At 39.9% G+C, this 13,043-nt stretch overlaps 1 protein-coding gene across 2 annotated transcripts in view; it reads right to left on the minus strand.

Annotated features, from left to right (window-relative positions):
• The window catches only part of GRIP1 (glutamate receptor interacting protein 1), a 383,565-nt gene that overhangs the window by 37,004 nt on the left and 333,518 nt on the right, over positions 1-13,043 (minus strand). Inside the window, exons 19-22 of one of the 2 annotated variants that reach the window (XM_006859528.1) lie at positions 11,882-12,038; positions 10,152-10,263; positions 9,994-10,038; positions 3,704-3,937 (exon numbers count right to left, since the gene is read on the minus strand). In XM_006859528.1, coding sequence (XP_006859590.1) covers positions 3,704-3,937; positions 9,994-10,038; positions 10,152-10,263; positions 11,882-12,038 — 548 coding nt within the window. The remainder of the gene's footprint in view (positions 1-3,703; positions 3,938-9,993; positions 10,039-10,151; positions 10,264-11,881; positions 12,039-13,043) is intronic. The other variant, XM_006859529.1, reaches the window with a different exon arrangement.

A 13,043-nucleotide genomic window follows, 5' to 3' on the forward strand; every position in this document is an offset into this window, starting at 1 on the left:
CCACACCAGGACTCCAGGACTCCTAATAGTGTTTGTCAGTCCGTGTGACAGTGAGATTAGTGCTTACTAAGTGGAAAATGTAAGATGACCCAGCCAGCCTGTGGCATAGGGTTAAGTCTGCGTTCCTCATTCTAGAATGTCAGAAACTTCTGACTGTCGTGAAGTCTGCAGTTCCCAGTCTGTGGTTGGCAAGATGAAGGTGGACTATCCTACTCTTTCTGTCCAGACCCATGATGGTATGGGTGTCTTCTCTACTCTGCCTCCCAAGGACAGTATAGCACTCAGATATAGTCAAAACCCCAAACCCCAAACTCGCTGCCATCAAGTCAATTCCTACCCATAGTGTCCCTAGAGGACGGGGTAGAATTGTTCCTTAGGATTTCCGAGAATATAAATCTTTACAAGAGCAGACAGCTTCATCTTTCCCCCCAATGAACAGCTGGTGAGTTTGAACTGTCAGCCTTAGGATTAGCAGCCCAAAGTTTACCCCACTGTGCCATTAAGGTCATTTTGGGGTGGATCTTTTGTTGTTGTTAAGTGACGTCGAGTCGATTCCAACCCATAGTGACCCTGTATAGGGTTTCCAAGGAGCAGCTGGTGAGCTTGAACCACTGACCTTGCAGTTCAAATGACGTTGCAGTCTGACGCATTAGCCCACAGTGTGCCACACCAGGACTCCAGGGTGAACCTCTCTTTTAACAAGTACCAATGTGATCATGATACAGATGCTCAGGACCACACCTCAAACAGCCATCTAAAGGTGTAGTTTTCAAACTGGTGGTTGAGACCCACTAACAAATCTTGAAATTAGTTCACTGTGATCAGCATTAGAAAAAGAACAGGAAGAGAGAAAGGAAGGAAGAGCTAGAAAGTACTAGTGTCTTCCTTGTAGTAGCAGTAAGTTCCAGAGTGTAGCAAATCTTGTAGTTAGCCGTCAAATGCTTAACCCACTGCACCATCAGGGCTCCTCAGATATACTCAAGTGCTTACATAAATGCTTGGTGGGTTGAATGGAATTTGGTTGGAGTTATAAAGTTTCTTAAAAATAAATTCACCCATAGTCTGTTGTTGTTAAGTGTCATCGAGTCAGTTCCTACTCATAGTGACTGGTGGGTTTGAATCACCAACCTTGCAGTTAGCAGTCCAGTGCTTACCCTACAGCACCACACCAGCACTTCAAGTTTGGGATTCTTTAAAACCTAACTGGGGACTTGAAGATACTTGCAAAATAAATTAAATGCAGAATACTTTGGGATTTTTTTTTTTTTAATTGAAAATTTACAGTCTTTTCCAGTAGTCTGACTTATCCCTAATGCTACAGATTTTTTTGCTTTTTATTTTTTTGTGATGCTTCTTTATTCTGTTTTTCAAAATATTTAAATCAATTATCTTAAAGAACAAAAACAAAACCCCAAATTGTTCTCTTTGCACTTCAGATACATCAGTTATGTGATAGCTACTAATTGATGCAAATATAATTAAAATACAAATAGAAGCAAGTTCGGGAAATCACACAACTAATTCACAGTTGGCATTCTGCTGGGAGTAGAATTGCTGGGTAGATAATAGAGTAGGTTCGAGCGTTCAGTATGCTTATAACAGCAGTAGATTATACAGAATCCATTGTGGGTTGGTGTATTTTATTAAAGAAGAATACACCATGAAATCTCTGAGCTGCATTAACAACAAAAGTCAGTTGAGAAATACTCTAGTGTATGGCATTTGTTTTCTCTCTCTTTTTAAAAAATATTTCCTATCCAGAAGAATGTAAGCCTATGAGAAATGGAAAAACAAGTAAGAACTGACTCCATGTGGGTCAGCATCAAACTGTACTCCACAGGGTTTTCAAGGATTTATTTTTCAGAAATAGATTACCAGGCTTTTTTTGGAGGCACCTTTGGGTGGGTATGACCACCCATATCCTCTCAGTTAGCAGTCAAGTATGTAACTGCTTGCACCACCCAGGGGCTCTTCATGAGATCAGAGGCCTCATCAATTTTCTCCAGTGCCACGTGTCCCCAAAGTTTAGAACTGTATCTGGCACACAGTAGGTATTCAATAATGTTTATTGAATGAATGGATTTTTCTTTTTTCCTAATGACTGTACTTACTCATTTTTGTAACCTCTGAAGACCTGTGACCTTTCTTATGTTCATTTTGAAATGAGGCAAGATGGCTACATTTATAGAAGTCGTCTTTCTGCCTCCACTCTCCTTGCTCCCACCTACATACTTTAAAACAAACCTGATCGTCTCTCTCCTCTTCTTAACGTGCTTTAATGGCGATGCCTCGCTTTCACTATAACATCCAAACTCACTAATAAATCATCGTCATAGCAGTTAACATATATCAAACAATGACTTTGTCATGCCCCATTCTAAGCTCCTTATGGGTGCTAATCCATTTACTTCTCACAACCCAAGGAATTAGGTGCTATTACTGCCCTCACTTAATAGGAGCAGAAATGAGACATGGAGAGACAAAGCAACTTGCTGAAGGGCATCTGGCTGGTAGTCAGTAGAACCAGGTAATGAACCAATCTGACTTCAAAGCCCATGATTTAATCACCTTGGCACATCACACTCTTCTTCTGTGAATAAAAGTGAGACTGAAGCAGGGAGAAAAGGGCGCCCAGAAATCAGGATTAAACATGAACCACTTGCTGACTGAAGTCTTGTATGACCTAAACCTTAAGGAATGTTGAGGCCTGCTTACTTAAGCAATTGTAAAGATCTGTGGGACAGGCTCAGGGCACATAACTGAGCAGCCACATCCTGGGACATGCCGTTAAGAAAGACTATCCATAAAAACTCCATTGTTTACTTCCTTATAGTATGGGACATGCCATTAAGGAAGGACCCCCAAAGCCTGTTAACAAGATAACATGTCATAGAGAAGAAACACAGCCAAAGCTTACTGCGTCATGGTTAAGACAATGAAATTATGTCTCAGAGAACTCCCAAATAGCTTAACCTTCTACTTATTGTTGTTGTTATGTGCCGTGGAGTCGGTTCCGACTCATAGCGACCCTGTACAGGGTTTCCGAGGCTGTAAATCTTTACGGGAGCAGAAAGCCTCATCTTTCTCCCGTGGAGCAGCTGGTAGTTTCGAACTGCTAACCTTAAGGTTCACAGCCCGATTCGTAACCACTACGCTACCAGAGACCGAAGCCTTCCTGCATTGAACTGGAATCTCCCTTTCAGTGTATTTATGAGTACATTCTGATGTTCAGAAGAATCCTCCCCACTTTCCAATGACATCTCATAGACTAATAGATCAATGCATCAAAGTTCCAGGTGACATTGGAGTCTCAAATTTTTCAGAGAAAATTTGGTCCATCTTTTTCATATAATTAAATACATTCTTGATAAATACATTGCTTGAAAGCCAGTTGACACTGTTTTTCAGAATAACCTCCCAGAGATCATGTTTTGAGAACAAGAAGGTCTTTGTAGTTCTGTTGTTAAGCTTTGGCTTCTTTCTTTGGCTGAGCCCATAGGAAAATGTCATTATGGTCCTTGCATCAGGACGCGCACCCTGTGTGTAAATCTTTACGGGAGCAGAAAGCCTCATCTTTCTCCCGTGGAACAGCTGGTAGTTTCGAACTGATGACCCTGAGTTTAGCAGCCGAATTCGTAACCACTACACTACCAGAGAACAATACTAAATCTAACCGCAAGGAAAGAGAAGAAAGCTTACTGACCTTGTGCAGCTCCACAGGAGTCGGGGACATGATATCCTTTATTTCTTGCTTCATTTTTCGCAGTGTTACAGACTTCCTGCCTACATCTGAGGGCAGGGTGTTGCTCCGAGTCGTTTGGCTATAGTGCGGTCGAGAGGTGCTCCGTTCCTGGAAGCTGGCCTGTCGTCCCAGCTGACTGCGAGGTGTGGGGACCTCATGATTCAAGCTCATCGTGCTCCCCGACATGATTGTTGCCTGTGGCATTAACAATTTTCAGAAACAATTAAGTCATGGACTAAAGGAAAGGTCTGGTGGCTCAACATTAAGCACATTTCTCCCTTTGCCCAATCAAAATACAGTCTCTTCAGGGCATATCCAAAGGCTGGAGAATGGATGTACTAATTGAACCACAAGAGGATGGGAAAGCACTTTGCAAGTGACATTTATAACGTATATCTCAAATCTAATTTAAGTACTTAAGTCATGAAGTTTATTTAATCAAATACCACCCCTGGCAGTTTTGAAGCAAATCGAAAAGCTCTAACATTTGCTTACTACCAACTACATTCTAAGCATTAACTTTCCATGAAATGAGCTCTAACAGATGGGACTCAACACATCTTACAGAAATGAATGAAGAGTTTCTCAATAGGGGCCAGGCTGTTTCTATTTGCAATGTCGTCTTCAACTCCAACTGAAGCTAACAAATGGCTGGAAAGGCGTTATTGATCCAAAGAAGAGGGGTCCTTCTTTGGATCAATAAGAGTGCTCACACTTAGATGAGGGGCTTCAAAAAGTTCATGGAAAAATAGAATGAAAAGATAATGGAATTTTCCCATGAACTTTTTGAAACCCCCTTATACATATTATATATGTATTATATACAGTGCCTACTGAGTGCTTATATTTTGTTTCTCCTTACGCCAAGTAGCCTATCTGGGAGACTTGTAGATCATCTCAGTAAATCTTAGCTGCAGCATAAGATTTATTGAGAGGTTAATAAATAATCAATTATTATGTTACTGAATTCTATCCTTTGTTTAAAAGCTGTTAAGACTTGTATTGAATATTACCATTTATTGGGAAGTTTCCTAAGTTTCAAATGTCATTGTTAGTTGCTATCGAGTTAATTGTGACTCATGGCAACCCCCTCAGTGCAGAGTAGAATGACTTCATAGTGTTTTCAAGGCTGTTACCTTTCTGAAGCAGATGGCCACATCTCCCAGGTGTCTCTGGGTGATTTTGGACTCTCAACCTTTTGGCTAATAGTTGAGTGCTTAAGTCTTTGTGTCCCAGCTTTAAAGTAAATTCCCCAAATAACACAGGCAATGGCAACATCAAACAGGACTGAGCTTCAGAACTGAAGCATGAGAAGGATTTGAAACCAACAGCCTGTTAGGGATACTCGTTTCTCATAGTTAGAAATTGTTTTGGAAGTCATACTTGGGTAACTCTGTGGTCCCTGATAGGATAGCTGTTTAAAGATAAACTAGCATCAGTGAATATGACTTAGATTATGGAAACAGGACACAAGTGCTGTATACTAGCTACATGATCTACTTATCTATATTAATACGGATGCAACTAATAACAGAAGCTTCATTTGTTGGATAATTTGAATTTACTCACTCATTTAGGCCTCGTAACAACTCTAGGAGGTAGACAATGTTATTCCTTCTAATGTACAGGTGAGGAAACTGAGGCACAAAGACGCTGATTTACCGAAGGGCACATAGCTAGAAAATCAGCCAAAAGCACTATCTAAAACACTATAGAGTGAGTAGAGTTTTCATTTGTTACATCTCTGAGATTTTATAATTCCAAAATTCACTTGGTGTTCCGCTAGACACATACTACTAATAAGATACTTTGAGTGACAGCCAAGAATTGGCACACACAGGCATAAATCTAAGTTTGTTGCTGTTGTTGTTGTTAAGTGCTGGTGAATCGGTTCCAACTCATAGTGACCCTGTAAAAGGGTTTCCAAGGAGTAGCGAGCGGGGTTTGAACTGCTGACCTTGAAGTTCACAGTCTAGTGCTGATCCTACAAAGCTCTACCAGGAATCCAAGTCTGTTGTAAACAATAACAAATAAATATCAATATCCTGATTTATTTTATTTCCCTAATAATTTTGAAAACAAAAGTTGTTATTGTAAAAACATTCTTACCCTTATGGATCATTGAGTACTAACATGCAAAGTTCTATACATGTGGATGTGTAGACTATCATTTAATACTTAGGATACTATGTGTATGGTAGATATGCTATAGGATAAGCACTCAACTGCTAACTGTAAGGCTGGCAGACCAACCCACCACCTAATCTTCACAAACCCTATACGAGTTTGCCATGAATCGGAACTGACTTGATGGCACTTAACAACAACACAATTATGATAATTCCATATGAGTTAAGGAAAAGAATTCATGGACAATAAATTATGTAACTTGCCCTACAGTCTGGGATTGAAACCCTAGTCATCTGAGAACACAACCCTTTTGACTACCTGGCTGCACTGCTCTTTGGCCTTAGGTTGAACAACATAAGACTCATTTTGTAGGTCAAGAAAACCATAGAGTAGCAACAATTCCATGTAGTTCAACTTAATATTTAAACAAATGTAGGAGTTATTAGCTATATTATACTTTACATCTGGTAAAATCCCTTTTAAAGGAGCTCTGGTAGTATAGTGGTTACGAGTCAGGCTGCTAACCTCAGGGTCAGCAATTCGAAACGACCAGTGGTTCTGCGGGAGAAAGATGAGGCTTTCTGCTCCCGTAAAGATTTTACAGCCTCAGAAACCCTATTGTTGTTGTTATGTGCTATGGAGTCGGTTCCGACTCATAGCGACCCTGCCTATACAGGGTTGCTATTAGTTGGAACCAACTCCATGGCACACCACCACCAAACCCCCCTTTTAAAGCTTATCAAAACCTTTAAACTTCTGGCTTATTGGTGTTAGGGAACATTTATTTCAATGACAGCAACTCACATGTAAGGAGTACTGGTGGCAATGTGGGCTACACATTGGACTGCAAGCCACAAGGTTGGCGGTTCAAACTCACTAGCTGCTCTGCAGGAGGAATAAACAGTCTTGGAAATCCTATGGAGCAATTCTTCCCTGGCCTGTAGGTTTTCAGTGAGTTGGAACAGACTTGATGGTAGTGAGTAACTCACATATACCATTTATTTATTAAATCTACTGTAACTGATGGCACCAATGATTGTTTTCTTGCTGCGCTGACCATCATCTATGGTTTTTACTGACTTAGATTAATTACTAGCTTTGTTAATATCTATGTTTTATATTCATCTTTTATGGGAGCAGCAGAAAACACTTTGAAAATAAAAAATTATTATATCTTAGGGACAATGGTTCCACTAAATAAGTCTTAGCAATTATAGAAAAAGTTACAAACTGACTAGAAAGGGTTATGATGTAAGCTTTTAGTTCTAGCTTTCAAAGCACGGCTTGATTTCTCTGATAAATGTAAAACTCAAATGAATTAGTGTTATCAAGGGTGTTACCTTTCTGAAGCAGATGGCCAGATCTCCCAGGTGCCTCTGGGTAATTTTGGACTCACAATCTTTTGGCTAATAGTTGAGTGCTTAAGTCTTTGTGCCCCAGCTTTAAATTAAATTCCCCAAATAACACAGGCAATGGCAACATCAAACATCATAAAGGAATATGAGCCCTTGTGTGGCATTGTAGGATAAGTACTAACTGCTAACCACAAGGTCGGCAATTCAAACCCACCAGTTCTTCTTGGAAACTCTTATAAAGTGTTGTTCTGAGTCGGAACTGACTTGACAACACACAGCAACAACATAAAGGAATATAAACATTAAAATACAAACATAAATATAAAAAGGAAAACAAAAGGTTAAAAATAGTTTAAATTTTCTAGGGTTTACTTTGGGAGGGCAGTGGCTCCATACGATAAGTACTGGACTGCGAACCACAATGTCTGTGGTTCGAGCCCACCAGCTGCTACGTGGGAGAAAATGAGGCTTTTGGCTCCTGTAATGATTTAAAACCCTTGGCAACCCTATGTAGGGTCGCTATGAGTCTGGACGGACTTGACAGCATTTGATAACAACACAGGATTTACTTTAGCATAGCTGCATAGCCTGTTTTCATTTTGCATAAGTCATAAATACATACTCTTCCAATGGCAGCTGAGAGTTCGCTATCTGGCAGAAGCTTGCATCTCTATGATATTGGCCAACTAATAGCTAAATCCATGCTAATTCATCAAGAAATAGCAAAATAATAATAAAGTTAATTTTTATTGAACATTTATTACTGTGCCATGTACCCTGTTAAGTGCTCCATAAGCATTATATTCCCAATATTTTAGCAAAGAAGAAATATCTATTCAGAGAAGTTAAGTAATTTGTGAAGTCCCTACAGCAAGAAATTCTCTCCTTTGTTAAAACTGCTTTTTCAGTACTAAAGTTGAATTGCAATTGTTGCTAGCAGTAAGGAAAAATAATGAAATTAATTTATTTTCATGCCAACTCTAATCATTTTTAGTCTTAGAGAATCTTCTACATTTATTATTGTTATAGTAAAGTTTTCTTTTTAATACTGGATGTAAATATCACATACAGAAACCTACCTCCAATTTTTTTCTTTTACATAAGAATAGTTTTAGTCAAGGGGTTGGCATTCATTTAAACTAATGATGAATATTTTTTGTGACAAAATTATAAATAAGATTTTAATTAATTATGAATTTATCAGTCATATGCCCTTGATGAGGACTTTTATTTTGTTTAGTTTATAAATTCAAGCCATTTTCTGTCTGCATCTATACTTTCAAGGACTATACCTGCCTCAAATTAAGTTACAGTTACAGGTTGTTGTAACTTAATTTCTTATTTTTATGAGATAATTCAATTTCTGGGTAAAAGTAACAACTTCATTTTGTTACTTTCCATTATCATCTTTTTCCACTATGTAAAAGAAGTTATTCAAAGAATAATTTTAAAGGAGTAGTGGTGGTTATATGCCGTGACGTCGGTTCCGACTCATAGTGACTCTGCATAGGGTTTCCGAGGCTGTAAATCTTTACAGGAGCAGAAAGCCTCATCTTTCTCCCACAAAACAGCTGGTAGTTTCGAACTGCTGACCTTAAGGTTCACAGCCTGATTCGTAACCACTACACTAAAGACATACAGGCTAAAACCAGCCTTCAAAAGCAGGGGTATGCTTGGGAATTACGAATTGTGCCCATTTTTCAGTTTGGGCTCTTTTTCCTGATCATTCTACATACAGGAAGTGGTAAGAGTTTAAATAAGCCATCGGATACTGATACATTCTACTCTTTTTGAAACTTTCATAAAAAGGAATCAAAAACTGACATCTTGATTTATTTAAGTTTTATAGCATTATCCATCTCCAGATCCTTTAACTGTGCTCTGAAGCTGAAATTCATGCCAGGTAAGATTGTGATGTTTAGAGTCAAACTAATATTTTCCTTTACAACTCAATTTGCAGATTCACAAACATTAGAATCACATAAAATATCCACACATGCAGTCGAGAAGCAAAAAAATATAAAGATGAGTAATCATTTTAGAATCGCAAGAGTTTCACCCAATTATGCCATTCACATTCCTTATGGTGACTTGGGACCCCATATGACATCAAACTAAAAATGAGATCTTTGCCACTTTATTTTTCACAGCTCAGAAAACTAAAAAGAACATAAAAGGAAACAGTCCAGGACTTCCTAGACCAATGAGTGAATTCTGTCAGCAAATTCATGGCTTTGATTAAAGAGCCCACCAGGAGTTCAACTATTACACGACATCTCACTCCTCCTGGAATTTACACTAAAGGATAATATAAAATCAGGATTTGCACCGAACAGGGAAGTTCTATGTATTATTTTGGCTGCCTATAAAACAGATCAGCCTTTTCCACCAGCTATATTGGAATCTACTTAAGGGCAAGACAAGTAAAATAAAATTTCCTCTTATGTTCCTCTTAAGGACCAAATTAATTTCTATACCAGGTACAAATGAAAACATGCCAAAGAAACCTTTCTAAAGCAACTAAGAGGATGAGATGCGCCACTGCTGGGAGACTTAGCTCGCTCCTTAGCGGTTTGGTGGGAAACATGTACAGTCAGGGTTAGCAGGGAGCAATGGCGGAAGCCACAAGTCAGTAAGCTTGGGAGTGTGGAAATGGGGAAATAAATACTATCAACTGCATCATATAAAATCAAATCACTTTCCAGAGGGCAAGGGGGAAGGGGAGGCAGCTTCACAAGCAAAAATACAAACATAAAGGGTAGGTACCAAGAGAGTCATGTTTCTCAAAGACAGACGCCTGTCAGCTTTCTCCTGTGGAAAGGGGTTAAAGCTTTTAAATGACTGGTGTGGTAAATGCGAACTAAAAAGGACCAAAAAAAAATGAATGTAGAAACAATACAGTTAAATAGCAGGGCTGAGGCTACCTCAAGTTCTCTCAGAATTCCTGATTGTCCACAGGTTTCTAAATCTTCCAGCGCTTGAGACCAGAAGTTCTCTTCTTGTTCCACCTCAACACTGTCAGGAGCCCCTGCAAAACTGGTGTTGAGAAGCACAGTCTTGTTAAGAACTTGCCAAACATAATTGCTTTTTGTCTGTGTCCAGAATCTCTCTCCTTCATCTCACACACATACAGAGATTCATTTTAGGGCTGTCTTTCTTGCAACTGTCGCTTCTGAGTAAAGCCAAGTCCAAGGCCAAAGTGCTTTGTTGCTATTGAGTTGGTTTTCGACGCATAGTGAACCAATGTGATAGAGTACAACTATCCTATAGGATTTCTTAGCCTGTAATGCTTAAGGTAGCATAGTGGTTACGAATCGGGCTGTGAACCGCAAGGTCAGCAGTTTGAAACTACCAGCCGCTCCGCGGGAGAAAGATGAGGCTTTCTGCTCCTATAAAGGTTTACAGTCGCTATCAGAAACCCCATACAGGGTCACTATAAGTTGAAAATGACTTGACAGCACTTAAAAATAAAGAGTCCTATAAGGTTGAAATGAGTTAGAATAGACTTGATAGCAAGAGGATTTTTTTTTTTTTTTTTTAGGTCTTTAGGGATGCAGAATCAGGTTTTTTTTTCCCGTGAGGAGCTGAAGAACCACTAGGTTTGAACTGCGTTCAACTAGTTTGAACTGCAGCCCTTTTAGCTAGAATCGAAGCTAGGAAATCCTATGGGATAGTTTTACTCTATCATATTGGGTCGCTAAGGAGCTCTGGTAGCGTAGTGGTTACAAATCGGGCTGCGAACCGCAAGGTCAGTAGTTTGAAACTACCAGCTGTTCCGTGGAAGAAAGATGAGACTTTCTGCTCCCGTAAAGATTTATAGTCTCGGAAACCCTGTACAGGGTCACTGTGAGTCGGGACTGACTCCACAGACATGACAACAACAACAACGAGTTGAAAACCACACAATGGCACTCAATAACAACAAAGCATCCTCACTTTGGACTTGGCTTTATTTGGAAGCCACACTTAACTGTTTTGTCACTAGGGAGCCTTAAGTTTGCTCTAGGAGATGCAGGGTTGTAAGAAAAGAAACAATGGGTCACAGTGTTACTAAGCAGTTTCAGGATATTCAGGGCTATGGCTGAATGAGCTGTGTCAATGTGGTTCTAGTGTGAATATTTCAGCTTCTATATCTACAGGCAAAGAATAAGTAAATTTTCTCTATGAAATAATATACATTTTTTTCTATTTATTATAAACATTTAAAATTAGTTGAGCACTATTACCGTTTATGATGTCCTTAAAGTACCATGGTAAGGAACAAAGTGCCTAACTATACTTCTTAGTTAAAACTATGTAGCCCTCAAAGTGTCTTTATTAATTTTTTAACGCAACTTAATGTGAAACTAGAGAGGAAAGGGATGAGTTGTAACAAAATGAGGACATATCGTTTATATAAAGTCTATTTTGCCAAGTGAGACTATTATTTCATTCGGGGAACCTGACTCTTGTGCCATGTGTGGTGGTGCCCAAGCTTCAGGCAGACACATTTTAGATTTTAGATTCCTGTCTGCAGAAATGGGTGATGGGTAAAGATGGCAGCTTCAAGAAGCCCATGCCAACAGTCTTTGTCCTTAGAAGTTAAGAAGTTCAGATCTGGCCCAAATTACCACCAAGTTGCCTTTGACATAGCAGCAGTGGATGAGAACCTTACCCACTGGCTGTGGACCGGTCCCAGTCTTCATTACTCAGCCCCACATCTGGGTACGTCTGGCTTCGTGGCTTGGTGACTGGGGACAAACTTCCTCTCTGTTTCGGGCTCCTCCAGTCATAGGTGTTGAAGCTGTATCCGGAGGCCTGAAAACTCGTGCCTAAAACATAATAAGCAAGGGGTTATGGTCAGCTTCTGAGAACAACTGAAGAAAGACTCCTTCAGTGACCTGTCCGTGTGTATGGCTGGTATTAGTTTGTACAAGGGCACAGACTTCAACCAAATTTGAGATCATGGCCATCAGGATAATACTAAAATCTTACATTAAAAGCACATCCACACATATTATTTCAACGGATTCTTATAGCAATCCTCAAGGCCCATGCAGGAGAGGCCAGGTCATATGGCTCCTGCCCTCCTCTGTTTGAGCATCTACCCCTTTCTAGAACAAGTTCCAGAAAGTCAGAGCCTCGAATCTCCTGTGTAGATGGCTCAGTGTCTGGCTCCAGGGAGTGCGAGGGCATCTTACTCCAGCTTGTTCACCTGAGAATGGAGTCTTTTACCAGATGTGGGTCCCAGGCTCAAGGAGTAACCAAGGGATGTGGATGGAGTTGGGCCCACAAATGCTAGGGCTAGGCCTGAGGATGGCTTGGTCCAATTAGAAACGGCACTGATAATGAGTTGTTGTTGTTAAGTGCTGGCAAGTTGATTCTGACCCATAACAACCCTGTACAGGGTTTCCAAGGAGCAGTTGGTGAGTTTGAACCACCGACCTTGCAGTTCAAACGAGTTTGCAGTCTGATGCATTAGCCCATAGTGCCACACTAGGACTCCACTGATAATGAGTAGAAAAACCACAGTAACAACAATACAAAAGCACTGGTGATTGTGTTACTTGATGCCTTTGAGTCGACTTTGACTCATGGTGACCTTACGTCGAACAGAATCAAATGTTGCGTAGTCGTGTTCCATCTTCATGACGGTTGGTATGTTTGCATCTTCTGGCACCAAATGAAACAATGTTCTACAGGGAGCTGTAGGGTTTTAATTGGCTGGTTTTTGGAAGTAATGCTCCAGATCTTTGTTTCTTATTATGCCTTGAACCCCTGAAAGCTCTGCTGAGGTTGTCTACCATGAGTTACTACATTGGTACTTGAAATACACC

Source organism: Chrysochloris asiatica, unplaced genomic scaffold (assembly GCF_000296735.1).
Source record: "Chrysochloris asiatica unplaced genomic scaffold, ChrAsi1.0 scaffold00033, whole genome shotgun sequence".
Lineage (NCBI taxonomy): Eukaryota > Metazoa > Chordata > Mammalia > Afrosoricida > Chrysochloridae > Chrysochloris > Chrysochloris asiatica.